This window comes from Aspergillus luchuensis, chromosome 4, assembly GCF_016861625.1.
Source record: "Aspergillus luchuensis IFO 4308 DNA, chromosome 4, nearly complete sequence".
Lineage (NCBI taxonomy): Eukaryota > Fungi > Ascomycota > Eurotiomycetes > Eurotiales > Aspergillaceae > Aspergillus > Aspergillus luchuensis.
In genome coordinates this window covers 2050239-2075394 of record NC_054852.1, presented here as the reverse complement: position 1 = coordinate 2075394, position 25156 = coordinate 2050239, and the positions used below count along the sequence as shown (strand labels likewise).

At 51.1% G+C, this 25156-nt stretch overlaps 9 protein-coding genes across 9 annotated transcripts; 3 read left to right on the top strand and 6 right to left on the bottom strand.

Annotated features, from left to right (window-relative positions):
* Positions 1-354: 354 nt before the first annotated feature.
* CYC3 (holocytochrome c synthase CYC3) lies at positions 355-1319 on the bottom strand (the record flags this gene model as incomplete). Its single annotated transcript, XM_041689071.1, has 2 exons — positions 355-595; positions 658-1319. The coding sequence occupies 2 exons, from the start codon at positions 1317-1319 to the stop codon at positions 355-357; spliced, it is 903 nt and encodes a 300-aa protein (XP_041542792.1).
* A 1037-nt stretch (positions 1320-2356) lies between these two features.
* UBC6 (ubiquitin-conjugating enzyme E2) lies at positions 2357-3315 on the bottom strand (the record flags this gene model as incomplete). Its single annotated transcript, XM_041689070.1, has 2 exons — positions 2357-3226; positions 3289-3315. The coding sequence occupies 2 exons, from the start codon at positions 3313-3315 to the stop codon at positions 2357-2359; spliced, it is 897 nt and encodes a 298-aa protein (XP_041542791.1).
* Positions 3316-3646: 331 nt separating this feature from the next.
* sam50 (SAM complex subunit SAM50) lies at positions 3647-5518 on the top strand (the record flags this gene model as incomplete). The annotated part of the gene is made up of 4 exons (XM_041689069.1): positions 3647-3757; positions 3843-3959; positions 4067-4253; positions 4311-5518. The coding sequence occupies 4 exons, from the start codon at positions 3647-3649 to the stop codon at positions 5516-5518; spliced, it is 1623 nt and encodes a 540-aa protein (XP_041542790.1).
* A 423-nt stretch (positions 5519-5941) lies between these two features.
* On the top strand, positions 5942-6999 carry AKAW2_40709A (transporter YIP1; the record flags this gene model as incomplete). Its single annotated transcript, XM_041689067.1, has 2 exons — positions 5942-6292; positions 6397-6999. 2 exons carry the CDS (start codon positions 5942-5944, stop codon positions 6997-6999), a joined length of 954 nt encoding a protein of 317 aa, XP_041542789.1.
* A 307-nt stretch (positions 7000-7306) lies between these two features.
* AKAW2_40708S (putative ubiquitin fusion degradation protein (Ufd1)) lies at positions 7307-9622 on the bottom strand (the record flags this gene model as incomplete). Its single annotated transcript, XM_041689066.1, has 1 exon — positions 7307-9622. One exon carries the CDS (start codon positions 9620-9622, stop codon positions 7307-7309), a length of 2316 nt encoding a protein of 771 aa, XP_041542788.1.
* A 639-nt stretch (positions 9623-10261) lies between these two features.
* AKAW2_40707S (uncharacterized protein) lies at positions 10262-12248 on the bottom strand (the record flags this gene model as incomplete). The annotated part of the gene is made up of 4 exons (XM_041689065.1): positions 10262-10312; positions 10378-10470; positions 10524-10571; positions 10629-12248. The coding sequence occupies 4 exons, from the start codon at positions 12246-12248 to the stop codon at positions 10262-10264; spliced, it is 1812 nt and encodes a 603-aa protein (XP_041542787.1).
* A 4240-nt stretch (positions 12249-16488) lies between these two features.
* RPT6 (proteasome regulatory particle base subunit RPT6) lies at positions 16489-17823 on the bottom strand (the record flags this gene model as incomplete). Its single annotated transcript, XM_041689064.1, has 3 exons — positions 16489-16747; positions 16824-17499; positions 17589-17823. The coding sequence occupies 3 exons, from the start codon at positions 17821-17823 to the stop codon at positions 16489-16491; spliced, it is 1170 nt and encodes a 389-aa protein (XP_041542786.1).
* Positions 17824-18980: 1157 nt separating this feature from the next.
* On the top strand, positions 18981-22594 carry AKAW2_40705A (calcium/hydrogen antiporter; the record flags this gene model as incomplete). The annotated part of the gene is made up of 5 exons (XM_041689063.1): positions 18981-19125; positions 19183-21023; positions 21088-22020; positions 22083-22246; positions 22330-22594. The coding sequence occupies 5 exons, from the start codon at positions 18981-18983 to the stop codon at positions 22592-22594; spliced, it is 3348 nt and encodes a 1115-aa protein (XP_041542785.1).
* Positions 22595-23021: 427 nt separating this feature from the next.
* Positions 23022-25041, bottom strand: AKAW2_40704S (FGGY-family carbohydrate kinase; the record flags this gene model as incomplete). Its single annotated transcript, XM_041689062.1, has 3 exons — positions 23022-24077; positions 24177-24734; positions 24820-25041. 3 exons carry the CDS (start codon positions 25039-25041, stop codon positions 23022-23024), a joined length of 1836 nt encoding a protein of 611 aa, XP_041542784.1.
* Between the last annotated feature and the right edge of the window lie 115 nt (positions 25042-25156).

Below are 25156 nucleotides of genomic sequence, written 5' to 3'. Positions count from 1 at the left end.
GTGGAGCTGAGAGGGTGGCACTAAAAGCCCAGAAAAAGCATGCAACCAATAGAGAGAAATAACCCCAGTCGTCCGATTTGACGACGAACTTTCCTGATACTCCAGCATCCACATGACGTTATAATAAAGACATAGCCGAAATGAATAGAGAGGGGCGCGCAAACCAAGTGATCCGAACGAACAAGAACATCAATACTATAGCAGGGCGGTTCCACAGAATGGAAGAAGAACCGAGACCAGACGCCTGCGCCTTCCCAGAGTGTTAAAAGTATCCTGCTGAACGGTGTCGACGAATGTTGCGGCCATGCGATGCTAACGATAATCAACCAATTGATAGATCATTCAACCAGTCGGTTAGTTTTCCCGAACGGAGGCGCCACTGGCACGCCACCAGACATCTCCTCCCCATCTCATTAGTCGCTCAACGGCGGCAGTTGGGGTGTCCAGGGCCGGTCGAATATCCAAGTAGAAAACAGGCTCTCCGGTGGGTTCGGGAGGACCGGAATAGTAGTCAATAACATAACGGACTTCCTTAGGACCGGATGGCGTCTGCCGCATCACAAACCAATCGTGGCGATCGAAGGGTGGGTTTGACCTACAGTAACGGGCAAACGTTAGTTGAAGATAGAAGAAACAGGAGCTAAGGGGAGTACTGACTCGAATTTGGCAGGATACACCCAGCCCAAAGCCTGAAGGATCCGTGCCTTGGGCGTTAGGTCGTGCGGGCGACCCTGGAATCGGATGAGTCGCGGTGGAGGAACATCCTGCTTGGGAGCCCTGGACATCTGCTCCTTAAACTCGTCCATCGCAATGTTCTCTTCTCCGCGACGACATTTCTCCCAGCCATCTGCCAAGCCCTTGGAGAATATGCGCTCCCACCGAACAATCTCGTCCCAAGCGCCCTCATTCAAGAAGTTGTGAACAGCAACCATGGCCTCGACGGCGTCCTGCGGGGTATCGGTGTAACCTTTGCGCAGCATGGCATTGTACATCTGCTGGGGGGAAGGATATTCCCAGTTCTCATTCATATCGGATCTGGGGATAGACGAAACTTCTCGCTCCACGGGGAGATCCACAGTCTGGTTGGGCGCCCTTTCCTGGGAGATCGAGGCGAACATGTAGTTGAGAGGGTTCAGCTTTGACAGCGTAGATCGCGAATCGGAGCTGGGAGCTGGGTTCGAGGGAGGCTGCGACTCAGGGGACTTGGACTTCGGAGGCACATAGAACGGGGAATCTGTAGACCGGACCGGACAGGCACTGGGAGGTTCGGAGGCGGATGACGGGGCTGGCATTGCCGGTGTGGTGTTAGATGCGTGCATAGGACATCCTGGCTATAAGCATCCGTCAGATTTCTTGCATCTGCGCCTAAGTAGCGTTTTTACTTACGGGAGGAGAGGCGTCTGAAGATGGCACAGGGTGCGGAGCCGCGGGCGCGGGCTTTGCTTGAGAGTCTGCCCAGAACCAACCCATTATTGATGCGCGATGAAATAAAAAGGAAGTTTAGGCGAGAGGAAGAAGGTGTTGAAGACAGGCTGCCGGACGAAATATGCTAGGGAGGGAGTGGGGGGCCGTCAGAAGATAACTCCAGCAAAGGGCGAGGACGAAAGCGATGATGTATAGCGACGGTATCGACAGTAATTTCGGCGATACGAAATGATTTTATTTGCAAGCCGGAAAATTCCCGCCCGCCGCCCACGTGATTCCGGTTATCTCCGCCATTGTCCGCAGCCAATCAGGCGTGAGCTGATTGACATCCCTCTGCAGGCCTGAGGCACTGCTGCGGTCAGAGCAGAAACAAGTACTTGGTACTGTGGAGGCCACCACGCCTGGCAGAGTGATCCTTTCTAACTATTACGCAGGCTTGCTTATGTACAAGTATTCGCTCCATCCGGATCCAAACCATCCTCACCATTATGCTTGGGCGACCTCTTAGATAACAACAGTCGCATGTTCCAAGACGCAAAAGGCTGGGAAAGAACAGACTCAACAACGAACGGTTGAGAAGTGATAAATGATCTGATGAATGTCTCGAACGCCACATGAAATCCCCCGACGCCCTCCAGTAGCTGAAAAATCAGATAAGCCCATAAATATCTGCACAAACTCTCCCGGACCACTATACTGAAACAAGAAAACTGAAACCCGGGGTCCCTGAAAGAAATAGGTCGATCAGGAACAGCACTGGCTGGGAAGGGGCCAAAAAAAAGAATAAAAATAAAAATAAAAAAAAAAGACAGAATAAGAAAGGAAAGGGAAATCGTTCGGGGGTGTCTGCATGTCCGATCAAACGCTTAATTGGGCAATCTGAAATATACAAAAGGAGCGGAAAGCCGAGCCAGCTCGACCTTGTCAGCCATTAGCCTTGGACATCCTTCACCAGCCTGGTCAGAAGTGCATATCCGAATAGAATTGCAAACCCAAGCCAGATCTTGTTGCGGCGGACCCAGCCTTGACCTGCTTCTCGAGCGACATGGCCGCCTTCCATCACCGCGCCGAGTCCCGGAGCGCTACCATTCGGTCGTCGGCGAAGCGCACTTGTCTCTGGAGAGCATCTAGCCGCACTAGGATCAGGCATGAGCTGACCAGTGTTGGTGTCAATGCGACTATCCTTCATCCACCTCCAATTTTCTTGGTCAAGCTCTGGCCACTCCGAGCGAAACTTTAGACCGCCGTCTCCAGCTTTCACATTGTTGATACCCTTGGCAGTAGGGGTCACGCCTGGGGTCGCGCTGACATGGGAACCGCCACCAGTAGAATTCCACCACCTAGACCGCGCTGCCAGCACTCGTCGCTCTGCTTCCGATGCGCTCACGCTTCCGGTGGTCATCTCCTCGCTCGTCATAAAGGAGAGCAAGCCGATGAGAATGGTAGAAACCTCCCAAGCGGGATTGAATGACTTTGGATGGAAGTCACTGATGCTGAGGCATAGCCGAGTTGATGGTTGAAAGCGACCGCTAGGAGTGTGCATGCGAATAGCCGGAGGAGCAAATGGGTACTCGGGAGGGAACATTAGGGTACCCCAATACTGGCCATTTTCATACGGTGTGCCTGGGGGTCCCGTGAGAATATAGTGCCATCTAGATGGAAAGGTCAACTTTAGTCGCAAGCAGACGACGCAGGTAGTGATGGTGCTACAAATGACGTACTCGAGTATATTGGACTCCGACGGATGTGCCACAATGTAAGGCGGGGGGTTCTTTTGAATGTTCTGGTATTCGCGAGTGAGCTGTTCATCTGTTAGTTATACAATGCAATGGAATAGTTCCTTTTTGATAAGGCGCAACGCACGCGCTTGAAAGCCGCTTTCGTCGCCATCCTTTTTATAGTTCGTTCTGGCCTGTTTGCAATGAGATCGGAGAGGGGGGCGAAGTACGGAAGGACAAAAGAACGAAAGTAGCGAAGGTCAGGGGCGACAAGGGTAGAATTAATAACAAAGACTGAGCTGTTGGGACTGGCCCGAAGTCAAAAGGGGCGGACAGGAGCAGATCGCAAGGCAAACGCTATCTGACACCAAGGCGATGGCGGAATGGGGGAGAGAGGGGAGAGAGGGAAGATCTGGGTCTATAGTTGGTTTTAGTTGCGTTGCGGCCTGGCTTGTAAGGAACCCCCCGGAGGCACCTCGGGGAACGGTCACGTGCGAGGGCGGATGGCTTCATCTTCGCCGCTCCGGAAGGGAAAGCAGGAAAGGAAAAGCAGGTCTCATCTGGCCATTGCCGCCGCAGCAATGTCCTCCCCACTTTCTGCTGATGACGAAGATGTTCGTGATGCGTCCCCATTAGTTTCACCCTGAGGAATTCCCCCGGGCACTATGCACTGACCACAAACGGCGTTCTCTCTTCTAGATCTTCGCGCGCCTGCAACAGCGTGCCGATCCGAAAGTGCTGAATGAGCAGCAGCAGGCAGTTGATGAGCGTGTTCGTGCCATTTATCAGAAGGCGCAGACTCGCCTTGGTGAATTGGTAAGCTACTGTTCCCTCATGGCTGGCTGTGGGCCATGAATATGATCATTACTACTACTATACATCGTGCGTCATGATAGCTGACCTATGAGCTTGCATAATATCAGCTCGACCAAAATTCCACCTTGCCATGCACTATCTCTTCGGTAGAGGTTCACGGCGCTCGCAACACCCGCCGAGGCTTCCTGGAGCGAATCTTCGATCCCCTTCTGAGCAGTAATCAAGACAGACCCTATACGCTCTCCGAGGCCTTGCGGGAAGTTTCGGCACGTGCGGACAAGCTCAACAGATTCGGTTCGTCCCTCCCCTGACGATAGCTAGCTTAAGGCTCGACTCTAATTTCATGTTTAGACATCTTTCAACAACCCGTTTCGGTATATTTGGACCAGTCCGAAGTAGACGGGTCGGGTATCCCGAGCATCAAAGTTCATCTCTCCGGCAAAGAAAGGTCCCGCGTGCTGTTGAAGACAGGTACTGATCTTGGAAATGCCGAAGGTTCGGCTTATGGCAACCTCCTGTGGCGTAATGTGTTCGGAGGTGCAGAGAACCTGAACCTAAATGCGTCTCTGGGCACCCGAACAAGGTCTGCCTATCAAGCCACCTTTGACACCCCAGTCCTGAGTAACCCAGATCTCCGTCTGGAGCTTGGTGGTATTGCCAGTTCCACGCAGAAATCCTGGGCGAGCCACGAGGAGGTGCTTAGAGGAGGATGGTCCAAATTCCGCTGGGCAAGCCCTTCCGGTCAACAACATGAATTTGGCTACAACGGTTTTTGGAGACAGATGACTGGACTTTCCGAGAACGCATCCCCTACTGTTCGAGCTGACGCAGGCGATAGTGTCAAGAGCAGCGTGTTCCACAGCTGGACCAAGGACCGAAGAGATAGCCCGCTTCTTCCCTCTCGTGGTTACTACGCGAAATTGTTCAACGAAGTGGCTGGCTGGGGCCCTCTCAAGGGCGATGTCTCCTTCTGGAAGTCGGAGATTGAAACGCAAGCTGCAGTTCCCATTCCGATTCCTGGCATCAAAGGGGACAGTGGTATCAGCTTGACTACTGGCTTCCGCGCCGGCCTTCTTTACCCTCTTGGCCTCGATAGTGACTCCAAACCCCAGCTCTCTCGCACGAACGACCGGTTCCTACTTGGAGGCCCTACGGATGTCCGTGGATTTCGTCTCTGCGGTCTTGGTCCCCATGATGGAGCAGATGCTGTCGGTGGTGATGTCTATGCTGCAGGAAGCGCCAATCTTCTGTTCCCGCTCCCCAGGGTAGGCGCGGAGAAGCCTCTCCGCTTGCAAGCTTTTGTCAACGGCGGACGGCTGTTGTCCCTCCGCACTGCTGACAAGAACGCACCTACTTCGGGAGCGGAGGTCCAGAATGCCATGGCTTCCACAGTTTCCGAGCTGACCAACGGTCTGCCTAGCATCGCGGCGGGTGTCGGACTTGTCTACGCCCATCCAGTGGCCAGGTTCGAGCTCAACTTCTCCCTACCCCTGGTACTTCGCAAGGGTGAGGAAGGCCGGAAGGGGCTGCAGTTTGGAATCGGCATTAATTTCCTGTAGAAAATATTTGACACTGTAACAAACTAGATAGAGGAGGGGGAAGGGAGACTGTGGAGAGTTGCTCATATTTTTATTATTTCCTAAGGGAGTTTCCCATTCCTGTTAGAAGCATGAATCAATTAAGCGTTGATGTTCTACGATTATTGGCTTGTTAAGTATACAATTAATAATTATATCTGTAGCGATATGAAGGAAGCGATGTGGCTGGTGGCCTTGAGGACTCAGGCAACTTATCTCACCGCCCGCCAGCTGTTCTCTCTACTTGCAACTCCTCGTCTCCATCTCCATCCTCAACTTCCCAAATCACTGTCTCCCCCTCTGCTTACTCTTCTAGTCGATAGTGCGACATTCCGACACGTACAATAGGTCCTACATTTTCTACTCATCTCTTCAATCCGACATCGACCCCAAAGCCTGGCCGCAATGGCCCAGTATTACCCCCAGCAGCAGCCTTACGGCGTACAATCATCGGCGCAAAACCTCCAATTCTACCCTTCATCCTATACCTCCGTCTCGGGCCATACGACCCCGTCACAGGCATCCTACGGCGGCTTCGGTGGTGCGCCTAACCCAGCATCTCAGGCATACCCCGTCGGAGGGGTTGGTGGCGGATATGGCGGCTTCGGATCCCCTTCTGCAGGAGTCAGTGGACGGATGGGTGAGCAAGGAGGACTGAGGACTGGATGGCTCGCTGCATTTGGCACGGAGGGCTACGATGGGGAGCCACCACTTCTAGAAGAGTTGGGCGTCAATTTCGAGCATATCCGCACGAAGGTGTGTACATATTGCAAGCCCCCCACCCCCCCGGTCTGATCAACCAGCTATATACAGCAGGAGCTCTAGTGAAACCCAAGCTTACCATTGCTCCTACCTTATAGACCCTAACTGTGCTCAACCCTTTTGCGCGTATCGACCAACACCTCATGGATGACAGCGACCTCTACGGAGCCCTTCTCTACATCGTTCTATATGGAACATTCCTGCTCCTCTCCGGCAAGGTCTTCTACGGCTACATTTACGGCGTCGCAGTCTTCGGAACCGTAGCTTTACATCTCATTCTCAGTCTGATGTCTCCCGCCCTCGATACGGCCCCCGTCCCCAACGCCGCAGATCCCGCCAATTACTCTCCCCATCACAAACCCACGATGTCGGACTCCTCCGCTGCCGGCCACTTCTCCGCTACTTTGACCTTTCCTCGATCCGCTAGCGTGCTGGGATACTGTTTCCTCCCGCTAGTGCTGACCAGCTTAGTGGGGATCCTGATCCCCATGGACACTCTGTTCGGATACTTGTTGACTACCGCCGCCGTGGGGTGGTGCACGTACAGCTCCTCCGGAATGTTCTGTGCTGTGGCGCGCATGCGTGGAATGAGGGGCCTAGTCGCGTACCCACTGGCATTGTTTTATGTGGTCTTTGGGATCATGGGTATCTTTTCGTCTCGGGGAAGTGGGACTCTGGCTGCTAAGACGGGCGCGGCGTGATACATATTATACATGCAAGCATGCACAGACGATATCTGATTGAAATCATGACAACGAATCATTAAGCTCTCCCTTTCTTCTATACATATCATTTTAAGGAGACATGGATTGTTCCTTGAACTGCGTAGATTTATAAAGTCTGAATTTAGATGTCCACGAAAAGAGTTCAAATATAATATCAAGTCTGAGGGATATCTTCCAGCCACAAGTGCGTAGCAGGCCTCTTGAATAGTATCGTTGCCTAAGTGGCTGATAATATTCTGCATGGTATTTGACAATATTAACAAATTTCTATTTACCGCTGAAGCTAATATGTGCCTTCCCCCTGCGCAGGCGCCCAATTTTCTAACCACTCGCGCGCCTTGTCTAGATTCCCCGCCGTGGTTTCAACGGCGGAAACGCACCACGGCAATGCATAGGTCTTGCCGTCAGCTACTGCGCCCTCAGCTGAGAGCATTTCTGCAGCAATGCGACGTTGCTGGCCTGCCTGATCCGTGCAAAAGTAGAAAGGAGCGGTGTTCGGCGCATCTCCTTGAAGATTGACGGCGTCAAGCAAAGGCCGCACTGCGGCTAGAATAGCAGCCGCGCCCATCGGAGCAGCCACACCAGATGTGGAAGACGGTCTAGCTTGCTTGCCCGTCTTGCAGTATTCGTTTTGACACCATGATTTGCCGCAGCCGCTCATCATCTGAGAGAGGTAGCGGCGCTCGATGCGCCGCCGGAGCGCTTTGCCTTCGGGATCGTAAGTATCTACGTACAGTGGTCCAAAGCAGATGCTGCATAGACCGAGCTTGACTGCAGTCTGCGTACCGCGTCCGTCAAGCGTCCGTCCGCAATTTTTATTTAAGCATATGCGAGGAGTGGGTCGAGACAGGCGTTCTAGATCATGATGGCGAAGGTGCATCTTCATGTCGCGAAGACGGATGATTTTGTCACAAAGGTGGCATTCGGTTGTCCGGCCACCGTCCACCAATTCATGTGGTGTGAGACCGGAGACTAAAACGTCCGGATCATCCATCTCAGGGTCTGATTCACTCTTTTGAGGGACCACAAGATGACAAAATTGGCACAAAATGGGCTTGGCCGGACAGACAGTTGTGCGGTGTTGAGCGAGACGTGGGAGGTCCTCCGCCTCAAATCCACAGCTACTACAGGAGCGCTTGCTGTGAAAAAAGAGATTGTGTCGATTCTTTTCTGCGTCGCCGGTGCCATAAGCCGAGTCATGAGGACAATGCCAATGATTTTGCCATTCCGAAGACCGCTTCTGGAACACGTTCTGGCACTGGGGGCAGAGGATGTTGTTTCGAAGGCAAAAGTTCTCATGTAGCATCAATGTCCGTTCAGGTACCCATTGACGACAGTTCTTACACTGGACATCACCCGGTTCATGGCTTTCTGGCTCGATGCCTGCAGCATTCTCAGCTTGTGCGGGCGACGAGCCCACATGAACCTGTAGGCTATACGGCAGCGCCGAAACTCCAGTTTCTGAACTGGCGGTGGAAGTGGGTGCATGTACCGATATGTACAGCATCTCAGCGCCTTCCATATCCACATTTGTCGGTTGGATCCTAATCCGTTTAGTCGGCCGATTAGATAGGTCACTGAAAACATGCTCATCTTCCCGCGGTCGGTTCCTCTGGTGAGCAGAAAGGGGACTGGCAAAGAGGCAGAGATCTGCCTCATCGGCACCCTCGACAGATACTTCCAGTGCATTCGTAGGATCCCATTTGTGGACCTCGTAGTCGACATAGTCCCCAAGCGCAACCTGGCCAGTTACAACTTGACCAAGTCGCAACTCGCCCCCAACAGATGTGCCTGCCCTATTCCCAGAGACACGAGCAGATTTCTCCAATCGTTTCTCCAACGTTTCTCTGGCTTGATCCTCCGTCAAGGCGACAATATCCACTTCCAAGTCCGTATCCACAACGCAGATGCCATTGCCATGAGGCTCAACTTTGTCAACCAAGAACTGGAATGACTGATCGCGCCCCCCTGCAACAGTGAGGACCTCTCCAGAGGTTAATGTGGTGTAATTGTCCCGCAGCTGTTGTTCAAGCAAAGCCTTCCAATTCCCCGGGTCGTATCCAGCTTCTAGAGGGCGCAGACGGACATAAGTACCTTTTGGTAACTGCTGCGCATGGACCGTGACCGTGGTCGGGGCGGCTGGCGCATCGTCTGTCACTTCCCCATCAGTACCATCATCATCGTGTTGTGACGGTGGTCCAGTGGCATCAATGCCAAGTGCCCCGCGCAAAAAGGTACTGAGACCAATCTCGTTCTCCGGCGCAGAGAACTCACGAACGCCAGCATATACCACCCGCTCGTTCTGAGGATTCACGATGCGGAACGTAAGCGGATGGGGCAATTGCTGCTGGCGATCCACCGCCCGTTCGCGCGCCTGGGACTCGGCGGCGAAGGTGTGCGGATTGAAAGGATCGAAAGTGCTGGTGTATGGGCGTGCTGGACCTGACGAAGTTACCTCTTGAAGCGGGGCAGCCGCGAGAAGCTGCTCGAGCGCGGATGGCGGCAGTATGATCTTATCGCCGGAAAGCTTGGGAATTTGCTGGGCTGGAGCAACGGTCAATTGCGACGACCAGCGCAAGGAACCTTGGTTCCCCGTCATGATATCCGAAGCGGGAGGGAAAGAGGTATGTGAGGAAGCAAAGGGAAGGAGAGTGTGGAGGGGAGAGTGGAGACGAGGGCAGTAGCGGAGACCATCATGAATCAGAGATTAAGAATGATGGTGGGCGGGGGGGGAGGCGATGAATGATGAAAAGAATGCATGCATACATCAGCCATTGCGGCTCATCTCAGGTTGCGAAACACCGCGTGCCTTCTGGAACTCCAAGCGCCGATTTGTCATCTAACTTCAGGCTGTTTACTGTCCACTTTCCCTACTACTACTCCATCTTACTACTACTTTTTGACAGTTAACGATCATTATTTTACCTCCTCTTGCATCCTAAGGCCTACAACCCTTTCAAGCTAGATACACTCAAATTATGGCTAAATCATACGCGCTGCAGTGGTATTCTGAGTGGCGAGAAAAGCACGCCGGCTAATATAGTACTACCAAAAGAAAGAAAAAAATTTGAAGAAAAAATGAAAGAGACGAGATCGTGAACCCTAACGGATAAAAAGCCTCAATATAGCAAGATGAGATCAGGCTGAGAGAGGTTGAGAATACTTGAATGTTTGAAGGATCTCAGAATTGCGTGTCTGCTCCAAACTAGCTCATGGGAGCCTCGACTCGCACAGGATGTCAGTACAGTTCTCTCACCCGATGCCGGGTACTGGCATTGCACCAATCGCACTGTGAGAATGTCAGCAAGGTCAATGTGAGCCGCAAAAGGGGTTTGGGTGACTCAAGGAGCATACCATCGTCGACGAACATCCCTCATTGTGCTCAACACAATATTCACCACGGCAGCTTTGGCAAGTTCGCTGGCATTCCGTCTTGCACTGGACACACTGCACAAGCTGTTAGAACAGCGGCAAACATAACTGTAGTCTCATTGACTTACCGTTGGACCGCATTCCCAGCAATCTTTGCTTACACCGCGGCTGAATTGCTGTTCAATCTAGTCAGACAATTTTTCTACATCATACGGCGCCTCTCAGATACGAACCCTATGATCTTCGGACTGTTCAGTACTACCCAGATTGCTCTGCGGGTTTCTGAACGCTGTCTGGTGCGGCGAAAGATTGTTCCGTACACGCTCTGGATGAGGCAGGCAATCCTCACAGAACCATTTATTGCAACGATGGCACCACCGATCTGTCAAGCAATCTGTGCAGCGAGCGATTAGACTTGGCTGCTCGTCCGGAATCAACACCGGCCTTTTGGCCTCGACTACAGAGGAAGAGTGGAGCGGTGGCGGCGTCAGCAGGGGAAGGTTTTCACCCGGGGACTGGCCCCAGAAGGTCGGGCCTTCGGGTGAGGTGTGGCAGCCATCGCATCCTCGGGGCCCTAGTGCAACAGTTGCCAGTTTTGGCGCAAGCGGCGGCCGGCCCTCTGGCTGAGATGCACTCTGGCCTTCCGGCATGGGAGTGGAAAGATCAACGTCGTGACGAGGACCACGGCACAAAACAGCGTCAAATGCAATGATACCTTCGCACTGCTTGATTGTCTCTGCCCAGCCATCCTCAATGCTCCGCTTGAAGAGCTGCCCGGACGAGCGATACCATGCATCCTGTTGCTGTGTGGCACTTTCAGCAACTTCACTAGTTGCAGACCCGTTTTCCGGACTCGGAGTAATGGACGATTGGCTGCCACATCTCGAGCTCCACCAGTCGCGGTATCTGCTGCGGATCACCGCACGAGACTGTTGGAGGGGAGTAAAGTGATAGATTCCTTTAACGCGGGGTGTGCCCTTAGGACGAGAAGGCCGTACCGCATGGGTCAGCACCTGCATCAGTTTCCGCTCATTGAGATGGCGGCACTCCCTTATAGATAGAACGTTGACGTTGAAGCGATCTGTGAGGATAATTTCCGCAAGCAAATCCGCTGGAACGGACAGCCCATCCAGAACCAATGTGCGCACGTCCTGCAGGATCGACTGCCTTTGGAGACTAGCAAAGATGCCCCTCAGAGGCGCAGAATGAACTTCATCCTCGACTGCGGAGTCTTCCCCTTGCTCACCACTCCCTACTTGCTCCGCCGAGTCTGTCGCAGATGTGCTGGCTGGTTTCGCACCACGACATTGGGTCAGATCAAGGTGGCGGAAAATGTAGGGAGTGTCCACTATCGATGACCGAACCTGGCGGGAAGTAGATGCTAGAGCCAACAATGAGGAAGCTGACAGATATGGGGCCATATGGTCGAGGATTAGACTGTTGGATAAGACATCGGCCAAAGAAGCGCGCTTGGGCGCAATCGGCTGGACAGGCCGAAGGTGTTGCTTGGACGAGGTCTTTACATGATCATCTTCATCATCGTCCGCCTGTACTTCGCGGACAGCCGGGACAAGTCCCAGCTCCTTGGGGGTCAACCGACTCGCGCCGTAGAAAAAGTCCGGCGCACGGTCGATGAGATTTTGACGATATGCTGCCACGGCACCCAAAGCGAGCTCATCTCGCTTCGTAAATAAAGAGCATGCCGTAGGTTGGATCTCATGGAGCGCCGCTCTAGCCTTGGCTAGTTCTGTCTCCAGAAGATCGATGGTCGATTGAAGGATGATGGGCATGGCTTTGGTACTACCGGGATCGATTGCGGTGACTAAAGTGGACCATAGCTCACCGCTGGACATACTAGGGAGTTATACAGAGGCTCTGGGCGTCCAAAGAAGAAGTGTCACGGGGGGGCAGCGAAAGGAAGAGTGGCAATGCGACAAGAATGAGATCACCGGACTAGTGGACGACGATCAGGAAGTTGTTCGTGCGCAATCTGCACCACTCAGGCCAGCTGGTTGGGTAGTTGGGCAGGGTGGCTAATAATAGGATCTAGAAATGCTATATAATGCTTGGATGTATATAGTACTTCTTTCTCCTCTGACGGGCTGGTCGGGCCGATTTGCGCAGGACAGTCAATGTGTATGCTGCATCACGATAGGATGAAGTATGAGTGTTCTCTGTTACTAGTTCGCGGATGTTGAAACAAGCACGAACAACGAAATATTACCTACCCAGTAGACAATGGAAGTGACTGAACAAGCGTGTCCGTGGGACCCTATCGGGTGAAAGGACCAGTAGGCAGGAGGAAGGCTTCAAGGGGAGGAAAGATGGCTTCTAGAATGCCGGTGGAATTGGGGGGTGGGTGCCTCCAGAGCTTAATTTTTCAAATACGGGGAAGGAAGATAAAGAGCCGTAGATAGGGGTGCATACGAGCCTGTAGGCAAGAAGGTTTGGAAATAAAAGGAAACCTCGTTGACAACAGTAGCCGGGGAGGAGGCAGTTAAATACTTATTCTTATATAGCGAAAAAAAGAAAAGAAAAGGTAAAAGAAAATTAAAGGAACAACACAGACGGCAATGAAGAGAGAGCCAAAAGAAGGAAGCCGGTGTGGGAACCCAAGAGGATAGAGCAGACTAAATTCATGCAACCACTTGAAACGGACAACGGGCAAGAAGGCGAGAGGATGGCAAGATCCTCACCTCAGCAGCGACCTACATGGGGGGAGGTTTACCATGCGAGCCGAGCCAGTGATCTACTTCGGATGGGCCTGAGAGAATGAATAGATAGATGGGAGCTGCAGGTTGTACTCGGTACTCCGGCCAGATCATCAGACGGGCCAAGCATTCATCCAATCCGCCAGGGTGGGTCGCAGGTTGGGGGTGAGAGGGGGAAAGGAAGGCAAAGGCAAAGAAGAGGAAGAAGGAGCAGAAGAAGCAGCCAGAGATCACCTAATTAGCCAGACCATGCATGACTCCAGACGGACCGGAAGGATAGGCCCACACCTTTGTTTTCTTCCCCCCGGGGGGAAGGGGGTACTAAGAGTTGGGTAATTGGGAAAGAATGAGAACAGCTAACTACGTACTTAGTAGATTATGCATTGGCCATTAGCCAGTCACCAACTTACTACTGTACCACGCTGTAGAACTACTATGACCACCTACTACTATCTGCTATCTAAGAAGGGGGGTGGTAGCATCGGTGTGATTGGGTTTTAAAGGACGGACCATCTTATCCGGATGGAGAATGCATCTTGCCTCCTGTCCAGCCAAGCCCTCTTTTCCTCCGATTATCAGTAAGTAAAAAAGGAAAAAAGAGGACAGGGGGTGAGAAACTTCAAGTCGGATAAGGTAGTACTAGATAGACTACATAGTGAACCAGAAATGGTGACAGAAAATGAAAGCCGATAAGCATACCCCAACATAAGTCGGATAACAAGGTAATGACATAAAAACGGACAACTCTCTCTTATTGGAAGAGATAACAGAAAAATTAAGTAAGATAGTGAATAATAATATTGAATCAGAAATAGAATAGCTAAGACAGGGCTCTAAAGTTTAGGCTGGATGATGATGATCTGGCAAAAGAGTAAAAAAGATGGACGGTGACCAATGCATGGCTGCCGAGGCCGGCGTCCTGGCAGATTACCTATTTGAGCTGCCTTGTCCCAGATGGGTTGAATTCCGTGGGGAGACGAGGGAGAAATTTGGGGCAGATGGAAATAATTTCTCCTAGAGTCTTCATCTTATCTAGAATACCATGGAATGACTAGTACTTACTCTACTACCAGGTAGAAGCACTACTATAGTGGAAAGAAAAATTGGAGGAAGAAAGAGTATAATGAAATACTAAAGATATAGTAGTAATGTGTAGGTAAATTTGGGAAAGTACAGCGACCTGTGCCTTCCTAATCATCCAATAGTAGAAATCCTCCCCGCTTCCCCCAGGGGTTCCATTAATTCCACCCCATTGCATCTCCCGGTTTCTCGTACGAGACTGTCTATTATGGAGTGAAAAAATGGAGACCTAACTGTTAGTCCATAACCATCCAGAAAGAAAAGGGGGGGTGGAAAGGAAAAGTGATCCACCTTCTGGGAAGGTCATCAGATCTGGACTGCCCCACTTGAGCCGAGACCCTGCGCATTTTCCATTCAACAAAACAATACTAGTACTCAATAATCCACGGACTACTTACTGACTCCAGTTATTTTACTGTACAGAGTAGTAACAATTCATCCCAATCCCAAGAGACTGCAGCACAAAAAGTTGATTATTAAGACAAGGACCCGCTGGTCACGCGCACGTCAAAGTTCTTCCTCTCGACGCGTCAACCGGAGATCAACCGGCCAGTCGGGATTCTGGAAAGCCGCTATGAAGCCTATCAATACTCCGTACCTGAGTTTCGGACTTTGTGCTCCGGACGTCCAGACGATGCTAGGGATGAGAATACATTTAGGCGTTATGGGCACTGCTTTAACGCCGAGCGAGTCTCTACAGTAGTCCGTTACATGGAACATATCTATTTACATCATCCACAGTCCCAACTTCCCCAGTAAATGGATGGCGAAGTTCCTTGAAAGTAATTTTCCAAGTAACTAGTAAGTATTATCTAGATGTATAATAGGCGGTGACCTGCTCATGTTTCCTCCGCGTAGATGCTGGCGATCCGCTGCCAACACAAGCAACAAAATACATGTCATGCCATCTCCTCCTGTGTAGTACTATGGCCTGACCCAAGCTACCCCAGACGTCATCCTGTAAACCCCCCAGAGTCACCATAAGATTTTTGCCTTTCATACTTCCATACTAATTGATCACGCGGAGCTTGAAAGTAAGATGTGGTAAAATTGGCGAAACCTTCCTAGCCTTGCAGCTGCACACCGTACATGCCGAAGTATGTTTATGGGAGCCTATTCCATTATACAGGCTAATTCAGATATACGTGTCTCACAAGAATTTACTATAACTGCCTATCACATCGCAGTCAAACTTCCTCCCCTGCAAACCCTACTTATTTCAGGTCCATCTTGGCGGCTTGGCTGTCGCCGAATCCATGTTGCCCATCCCTCTGCCAAGCCTGGTGTTGCACAAGATTCCTGGCGATGGACAGACAGAGAGTAGGTAGACTTCGGCATAGTACATATCAATCTAGTACATAAGTGTACTATACAGTCAGTAGTGAATTCTTGGCGGTCAGTTGAGCTCACTTGCTACCATCTTGTCGATCACTGCAGCACACAGTACTAGTACTTACTCACTAGCTGATCTGTACTTCCCTTATAAGCCCAAAAAGAAACTCTTGCGATCACGTAAAGAGGCAGGTAAGCAGCCACAGTGCATGTGCCTTGACCTTGATAACATTTCACTAAGACCTCACCCTCCCCTGATCGGTCTTGAAGAAACATGGCGCTGCAGTCTCCCCAATAAAAGCTTCCTTTCCATACGGCATACGTCATACAAGCATCCGGGGAAAGGGGAGGCGACTGTGGCACATCTCCCCGGGTTAGGCAAGATATTGGGCATGAATAAGATCTATGACACGATCATCGAAGCATCATGTAGTTCATCCATTCATCCGCCAGTAGACAATGCCAGACTTAAGACCAAATAGATATGGTAATCACGCAGTAAGTATTGCCCAAGTACTACAAAGTAGGCCATGCCTGACTATGTGAAGTAGATGACGAGATGATCATCTCCTGAGCATCCAATGAAAGACGCACTTCATTGGTTTGCTACGCCTTACCCTTCCGGACTCTTAATAATGGGCCGTATGTCAACCAACTATGTAGTCACAAGGGTGTACTTATGCCTAGTAGTACGGCCAGATCTGAGACTTATTCTTCGCGTCCACCCGACCGCTAAAAAACCCCCGATTACGATACTGTATGCGCACAGGGAGGCCCATCTTAGACCTCAACGTCACACACACACACATACCCGGTCTCCAACAGGGACACTGAGAAGAATTATGTGTGGGTGTTATGATTGGAATACATATGTGGCGATGTCGCCGAGGCGGCCATCAGAGAACATCGAAAATAAATGCCAATAGTTCTTGCTGTAGTGATCTGGTACTATTCACACGCCAACCCTTCTTTACTTGAAAAGCTTGGAGACCGCGACTTCTTTGTCGTCGTGCTTGTTGAGGATCTTGGCGGTGGCTAGGTCGAAATCCTCCTGAGTAACATGTACTCGCCGCTCTCGCAGAGCGTACATGCCTGCTTCCGTACACACACCCTTCAGTTCAGCTCCAGAACATCCGTTCATCTTCTCCGCAATCTTCGTTAGGTTGATGCCTCGCGTCAAGTTCATCGACCGCGAGTGGATTCGCAAAATATCGGCACGTGCTTCCACCCTGTAAGACGGAAATCGATTAGCAAATCGTAACATAATCTTCACCTGACAAGAGCCAAGTCACAAGGGATACTCACGACGGCGGGGGGAACTCAATCTTCCGGTCAATCCGGCCAGGACGTAGCAAGGCCGGGTCCAGGATGTCAAGCCGGTTGGTGGCCATGATGATCTTGATGTTTTTGGTAGGCTCAAATCCGTCCAATTGATTGAGAAGCTCAAGCATCGTCCGCTGTACCTCTGAATCACCCGAACCCGCCGAGTCTATACGGCTGGATCCAATGCTGTCGATCTCATCCATGAATATGATACTGGGAGCATGCTCTCGAGCCATTACGAATAGCTCGCGAACCATACGGCTACCTTCACCGATGTATTTTTGCACCAATTCCGATCCGCTCACTCTGATAAACCGACAATCGGTGTGATGGGCTACCGCTCGGGCAAGCAGGGTTTTGCCGGTTCCTGGAGGTCCGTAGAGTAGTACTCCCTTTGGCTGTGCAATACCAAGCGACTCGAACAACTCCGGATGTTTTAAGCCAAGCTCGATGACTTCCTTGATTTCCTTGATCTGCTGGTCGAGTCCACCAATCATGTCATACGTGCTATCAGGCACCTTCTCGACCATCATTAGCGACACCAGCGGGTCAACCGACGAGGGTAGCATCTTCTCCAACTTATAGGAATCCGAGAGTAAAGCGACCCTCTTTCCTACAGTGAGCTTGCTGATATCAACGCCATCCGCGATGTCCACCACTATAGCGTCGCCAAGAGAGGTTAGTAAGAGACGCACGGAGTTGAGCGAGCAAAGACTCGAGCTGAGCAAACTTGCAGAGGGGGTTTACCATATTTGCCCTCGGGATGCACTTTGACGAGGACTTTCTTGGTGCTCATCACTTTGACTACCTCCCCGACATAGGATCCAGGCTGTTGAAGCAGGCCGAGTTCTTCCCGAAGTAACCGCACCCTCGAATTATAGTCATTGCGCTGTGCTTCCAGTCTCCGTAAGACAGCCTGACCCTGAATGATTTCGAGCTTCATGCTCTCAATCTTGTTGCGATAATAGTTGTCGAGCGCCATGATGGACTGCCAGGTATGACGCTCCTAGATACGGCCACAGCGAGGCGTGAATCACGAAGAACTGGGCGTCGGCGACCTATTTGAATTGGGGGCAATCTCAGGAACCACTAGAGTCCTTTTTGAATCGGATCTGAGAAATCGGAAGAAAACAGCCGAACTGTGAGGCACAGTGAAGGTGATGAAAAGCGTGGTTATGGTAGCTGGGTCGAGAGAGCTCTTGCGGGATAGGTACCGCAGTTAGCTGTTAGTTTAGGTGAGGTAACCCGAAGTAGGCTACTAGCTGATATCAGCAGAGCGCTTCGGACAAACACCAGCCACAAGGGCTGAGGCTAGTGCAGCAGGTCATGTGATGTAATATTCTCTGGTTACCTAGTAGAGTGGGTATGTCACCCAACCAGGACTGTTAGAATAATATGACACCATTCCAAACACACATGTTAACAACAGTCACGCTGGAGTTAGGCCCATCTTACAGTAAAGAATAGCGGCACCAAGAGCATGAAGCAAAGCAATAGAATAGGCCATTCAGGCAGATCCGATGCGATCCCATATCTCGTATGGTGAATGTATGTACTGTACGTAACGAGGGGGTACACGCATTACGTAGCTGGTCAGCGCTGTGGTACGCAGTAGATACACATCCACATCTTCTCCAGTCAAATGTTGATCAGCTTCAACCCACAGCCTACCCGGGTCAATCTCTCGGCATCCAGCTCAAATACTATTGCTGGACTCGTCTTTGAAATTGTGCAATCCTTCTTGGTCGAGTCTGTGACCTGCATATCTAAGGTCTCAGCTGACTGCGGGGATGCGAGTGAGACCTTATCTCATGATCTAACTAACTAGCTAGCTGCTTTTCTCATTTCGCGCCTGCTTCTCTACCCTCTCGCTTTCTGTCCGTCCCGGATTGTTTTTTTTTTCTTGGGCTTACTCCAACATGTAACTTAGTCGCTTTTTGGTTCATGTTAAAAGAAAGATATCTCCGTTTCTGTTTCAAGTGCAGGCCACTCGCTTTTACTAGTGTTTCTCGAACTATCCTTTTCCTGGCATCCCCCAGCCTCCCTGTTTTTCCAAGATCATCACAAAGACGGTGAAAGGGGGCTGGTAAAAAAAAAAAGTTGCTAAGAAAATCGAGTCTCGAAACAAACTGACCAACCATGTCAAACAACGACGAAAGGGAGGGTCAGGGTCCTTCTCATCCCATCGATCCCGCCGACTCATCGTCAAACGTCGATAACGAGGATATGTCATCTGGAGCTTACCGTCAGCAGAGGAATGCGACACAATCCAGGCGGAACTATGGTGCGCTCTCTCGCTTCTTTGCCCCGTTGTGATCCTAAAGACTAATTTCTCCTGTAGGGACCTTGGATTCTCCCGCAAGGATGGACCTTGATCCCCGTCTGGAAGAAAACCAGCCAGAAAGCTCGAGTCGCATGCCTACCTCTCAGTCGACTTCCACCCCACCGCTGCAGCCCGACAGACCGAGGAAACCATCTGTAACACGCCGTATGTCTTCTAAGCGACAGGTACCTCACAAGGGGCAGGAATTTTCTACGGAGGATGATGTACAAGAAGTAGAGGAGGATATAGCTCTGCAACACGCGTCCAATCCCCAGTCATCGCCTAGGATACGTCCCTTGAGAAAACAGAGCTCGACTCTGCGACGAAGACTCAATGCTCGCATGAACAGCCCATTGATTCAACCGGAAACCGAAAACGAAAGCGAAGAAGTGACTGGCCTGCCTGATCCGGGTACGGAATTAGAGCCTTCGGCTGAACAGTCGGAGAGTGGGAGCCCTGATAGTAACGATAACAATGATGAAGATGAAGCAGAGACTAGTGATGCCGAAAGCTTCACGCTGAAGGATCGCCAGCAGGCCATCAACGAGACTCACCCTTTTGGGATAAGGCTCTGGAAACCTGCCTTGTACAAAAAGAGCCGTTCGGTAGAAAAGACCGCCGAAGGCGATATCCATTCGTCGCCTGGCGGTCGCGTGGGCAACTTGTTGTTCTTGACTAACCTTCTGTGGACAGTATTTTTTGGTTGGTGGTTAGCCTTGGCTGCGCTTACAGGTGCTGTCGCTTGTTTCGTCTTCGCATATTCCCCCAGCGCACTAGAATATGGGAGAGTCTTCTCGGGGCTTTCGTGGTACTTGATATATCCATTTGGTTCCTTCGTCCGTCTGGACACGGACGAAAATTACGCAGAAGAAGACGAGGGTGAAGGCCGCAGCATTAGTGAGTACGAACAATGGCAGAATGGCGACTTAGAGCATGGCCGGCTGTTCTTCGGACCTCGACGCGATCGGTCACTGGTCGGGAGAAGAAGAAACAGTGTCGACTCGGCCAGCGAACAAGATAGTCTTCTAGGGCGAACGCAAAGGGGCAGCCCTCGAGAGAGTCCCCTTAGCCATCCTAAGCGGCGCCTATTCGGTCGTGGCGAGTGGACGCTTGGCCGCGTCGTATTCTTCGTCTTTTTCTACTTTCTCGTAGGGCCTCTAATGCTTCTAGTCTCGCTGCTTTGCTGGTTATTGGTCTTCTGGATTCCCATGGGACGTGTGACCATTATCCTGTTTGATCACCTTCGTCGTCACCCCTTGGCTCTGTCGTACCATTCCGACACCACCTACACCAGACTCAGTCCCGGGTCCTCCTCATCCGTCCTGTTATGCACCTATCGTGCAGCAGGGTTGAGATATTGGAAGTATACTGTCGGCGGGACCAACATTTTTTTGATCAACCTTCTTGGTGTCGTATTATTCGTCATTTTTGACTACTTTCTTCTCAGCGAGACACTGGGCCTCCAATCTGCCATCACGCACCCAGGTCTTATATTCACCCTTGCGCTTGTCTCCATCATTCCCTTGGCCTATTTCATTGGACAGGCCGTTGCATCGATTTCCGCTCAATCCTCCATGGGCATGGGTGCAGCTGTGAATGCCTTCTTCTCGACCGTAGTTGAAGTCTATCTTTACTGTGTTGCTTTAACCGAAGGCAAAGGGCAACTTGTTGAGGGCAGCATTATCGGTAGCATCTTTGCAGGTATCCTATTTCTTCCGGGACTTTCCATGTGCTTTGGCGCTATCAAGCGCAAGACCCAGCGGTTCAATGTGAAGTCTGCGGGCGTCACGTCGACAATGCTGATGTTTGCGGTTATTGCTGCATTCGGACCCACGCTCTTTTACCAGATATATGGCAGCGTAAGTGTCACTGTCTGCTGTGTGATTGTCCATCTAGCACTTTCGCTGACAACCTGGTTTTTAGCATGAGCTCAACTGCCGCTTATGCGTTACCACTGTAGGAACAGAGGACAGCGATTGTCGTCGCTGTTATTTTTCTCAGACGCCGGCCGTGAATGACAGCTTCTTCCGGAAGGCCGTCCAGCCATATTCGTGGTTCGCTGCTATATTCTTGTTCCTGTCCTACGTCATCGGGTTATGGTTCACGCTGAGGACCCATGCTGCTCTCATCTGGGCGACAGAAGTAGAGGAGAAGAAGGCTGTAGCTCTCGCAAACGAACAAGCCGCCTACGAAGCTCGACACGGCGATTTCCCTCACATTCAGGCTGGGAGCACTGGTGGTTCCATCACCAAGGGCTCGGTTCGGGATTCTCAACTGTACAAGCGCATACTGGGGCAGTCTCTAAAGCAGGTCGGACTATCTGAAAACCCCAATGATCATAACGCCCAATCCGACTCTACCTCCTCTTTGCAAGGAAAGAGCACAACACCATACCTTGTGCCCCCTCGGACGGAAGGCGACGATAGCAACCCCAAGCTGAGAAATTTCACTGGTCTGTCCAATGAAGACAATGAGGATCTTGTGCGCCAGGTGACAGAGGTTGCCGCAACGGCTGCTGCTGTTGCCGCTCGCGATGCGGCCCGAACAAGGAAGCCCTTGGCCCAGCAAGCAAGCACGCGTCAAGCGGCTAAAAGTCCCGCTGATCAAGTGAAGACCTTGCTTGAGGAAAGCGAGGATATCGGGTTGGAGCCTGGCCATACTAGCGGCGGTCATGATGCACCCAACTGGAGTAAAACGAGAAGTTCTGTAATACTTCTGGGTGCTACTATTCTTTATGCTGTCATCGCAGAAATCCTCGTGAACACGGTGGACGTGGTCTTGGAAAGTGTCGACATCGATGAAAAGTTCCTTGGAATCACGCTCTTTGCCCTGGTCCCCAACACAACAGAGTTTCTGGTATGTATTCCTCAATAACCGCTGCCAGTAAGATCAGATTAACTTATTCATCTGGCCCACAGAACGCTATTTCGTTTGCTATGAACGGTAATATCGCGCTGTCCATGGAGATTGGTTCAGCCTACGCTCTCCAGGTCTGCCTTCTGCAGATTCCTGCTTTAGTTCTATTCAGTGCTCTCTACGCCCGCGTCATCGATCCTTCTGAGCTACTAAGCCACACCTTCAAGTATGTTTGATCATGCCGTACTTTTTGTCCCTTAGAAACAATATGTGAAGCAAGAAACCTTGCTAACAACCTTTCCCTTACAGCCTTATCTTCCCGCAGTGGGACATGGTGTCCGTGATCCTTTGTGTCTTTTTGCTCTCCTACGTGCACGGCGAAGGAAAGAGCAACTATTTTAAGGGCTCTATCCTCGTTCTTACGTACCTCGTGGTTGTGATTGGATTCTATCTCTCTGGCTACAGCAACTTGGAGACCATGGGTGTCGATCGTTTCGATACGCTGGCCCTTGGTTCGAGTCCAGTCGAGAAGTATTATACGATCGGTAGGACCAGGAGTGGAAGGGCTTTTTGAGTGTAGATTAATTTGTGTGTCTGCCTGTCAAATCCTTGGTGAGGGCTGGGAATCCATCCGCCTGAGGGTTGAGGCAGACACTTTCGCTGCGGATTATGCGTGCATTGCCTCCCGTGTTTTAGAGTGTGACAAGATTGCCCGAAATTGTTTAACATTTGCGTGCTGGTTGGGCTTTTCGAACATGTATATCTGCCACATTATTGAAGTTGTATAATTAGACTTTCATAATCGTTTACTCATGGTCTGTTTGCATGTCTTGCGTAATATTCTATGGTAGATGCGTGTAACATGTACGGCTATCTTTGCACGCTAGCCACTATTGCCCGCAAGTTTTGTCATGATCTCTCTGCCTCCTTCGGTAAAAACGAAAAGAGAGACTGTGATTTTCCGCAACGCGGAAAGAAACATTTTAATTGGAGAAAGTAGGTTAGGACTTCCAAGAGGCCACGGCTTGGTCTACGAGGGCTCGGTACTCCTGCTGCTTGTAACATTGCTCCAAGAAGACCTTGTATTTGGCGTCAAGCAAGGCCTTCTCCGTCTTATCCGTCGTTGGGACGACTTTCTTTCCTGGTTTGCTCATGCGGTCCATGATAGACCATAGATCTTCTGTCTTGCCTTCTGCGTCAGCACTAGCGGCTTTTGCACCCAGCATGGCTGCACCATGGCAAACAGCAGCATGAATATAACGAGGTATAAGCACAGGCATGTCACAGGCAGATGCTATCAGTTTGACCAAGATATCATTCTGGCACTGAGAGCCCGACATGAAAATGGAGGTGAGGCTATGGCCTGCTTTGTTCATTGTCTCCACGATTTGCCTGGTTTGTAGCGCGATAAATTCGAGCGTGGCATAGTAATGAATGGCGAGGCCATCCACCGACTTGTCACTCGTCATCCCAATCAGAGAACCTGTCATTGCAGAGTCTGCAATGGGGGAACGGTTGCCCCAAAGATCGCCGTAGAAGAAAATGTGTCGGCCTAGATAAGAGATACTAGGAGCCTTCTGGTCATGAACCATTTCTCGAAGATGCTCGTTCAGATATTCATATATATTGGCGTTGTACGACTCAGCGATCGAGAGTGCCTGATTGAACGCGGGGTGGGTCTCGATAACATGCTTGAGCAGCTCCCCGGTTGCGGACTGGCCGCCCTCAGCCATCCAATACCCGGGCTGAATAGTATCGCGGTAAGGCCCCCAGACGCCAGGAACAAAAACTGGATCTGGGGACATCGCAAGATGGCAGGTCGATGTTCCAGCGACGGCGGCCAAGCGAGAGAATGCCTGCGCTTTATCGTTCTTGGCGATGTCAGAGCTCAGCTGTTCCGACTCGAGATCAACCTTAGCGCCGACGGTGCCAATCCAACCTGCATAGGCATCGATGACGCCGCTGCCGATTGCAATCCCCGGGGGCAGACCCAGCTCTGAGGCAGCTTTGTCACACAATGTGCCAACCAGTTCACCAGCGCTAAGATAATTGCCATTCTGAAGCATCAGTTAGCCGTCAAACTCGTTGCCAGGTAGGAGGTGGATAAGGGGGAACACGTGTGGTTGTTAGGATCATCAAAGAAAAAGGCTCACCACCCCGTCGACACCGCCCATTCGCTTAAAATCATCCTTTGACAGGTCCTCCAGACCAATTTGCTTCAAAAAGTCTTCCTGCCAACCTTTTACGCTCCCGTCCACTCCTACAGGAACATATCCCTGCTTGCAGACTACACTACAGAAGCTTCTCTGCTCGGCGCCGGTGGCAATGTAAGTTAGGGCATCAGCCAGGTCAAAGAATTTGCACTGGTCAAAGAGCTCTTTTGGCATATGGTTTTTCAGCCACAGGACTTTGGGGATCTCCATCTCGATGGACATCTTTCCGCCCACATAGCGGAGCAAATTGTGGTTTGTGGCATTGATTCTTTCGGTTTCCTCCACTGGGCGATGATCGAGCCAGAGGATCACATTGCGGTCCGAGTTGAAGTTGGGACCCGTCACGGAGATCGGTTCGTTCGTCACATTAGAAAAAACCGACAATGAGCATGTCGCATCGAACCCAATGCCCCTCACGGTCTCTGGGTCAATGTTGTGCTGACTGATTGCGCGCTGAACAGCTACACAGATGCATCGCCAGATATCATTCGTAGATTGTTCCTGGACGACAGGGGAGTCAATCGGAGGCCACACATAGCCTTACGATAGTGACCAGGCAAGAGAAAGTTTGGGCACCAATACGTACATAATATCCTTGTTGAGGTTGCCAAAGACCGATGTTCTCGGAGGCTAGGCCGACAATATCGCCTTTGCTATCGATTATACAAGCGCGGGCACTGCCAGTCCCAACATCAATTCCAATATAGTGGTCTACGCGGACCTGTATCTCATCCCGCGTATCTATCGATGCCTGCCTAGAACCCTGCCGAGAGGGTCGTCGATAAGGCATTTGGGGTATAGAAGCCATGGAGTTGGGATAGGAACGGCGAGAGACACTGGGATCGAGCGGAAAGGGTCTATATTTGTACGATAAGGAGGGGCACAGATTTTAGCACGGCAGCTGTAAAAGAGACAGGCGGAAA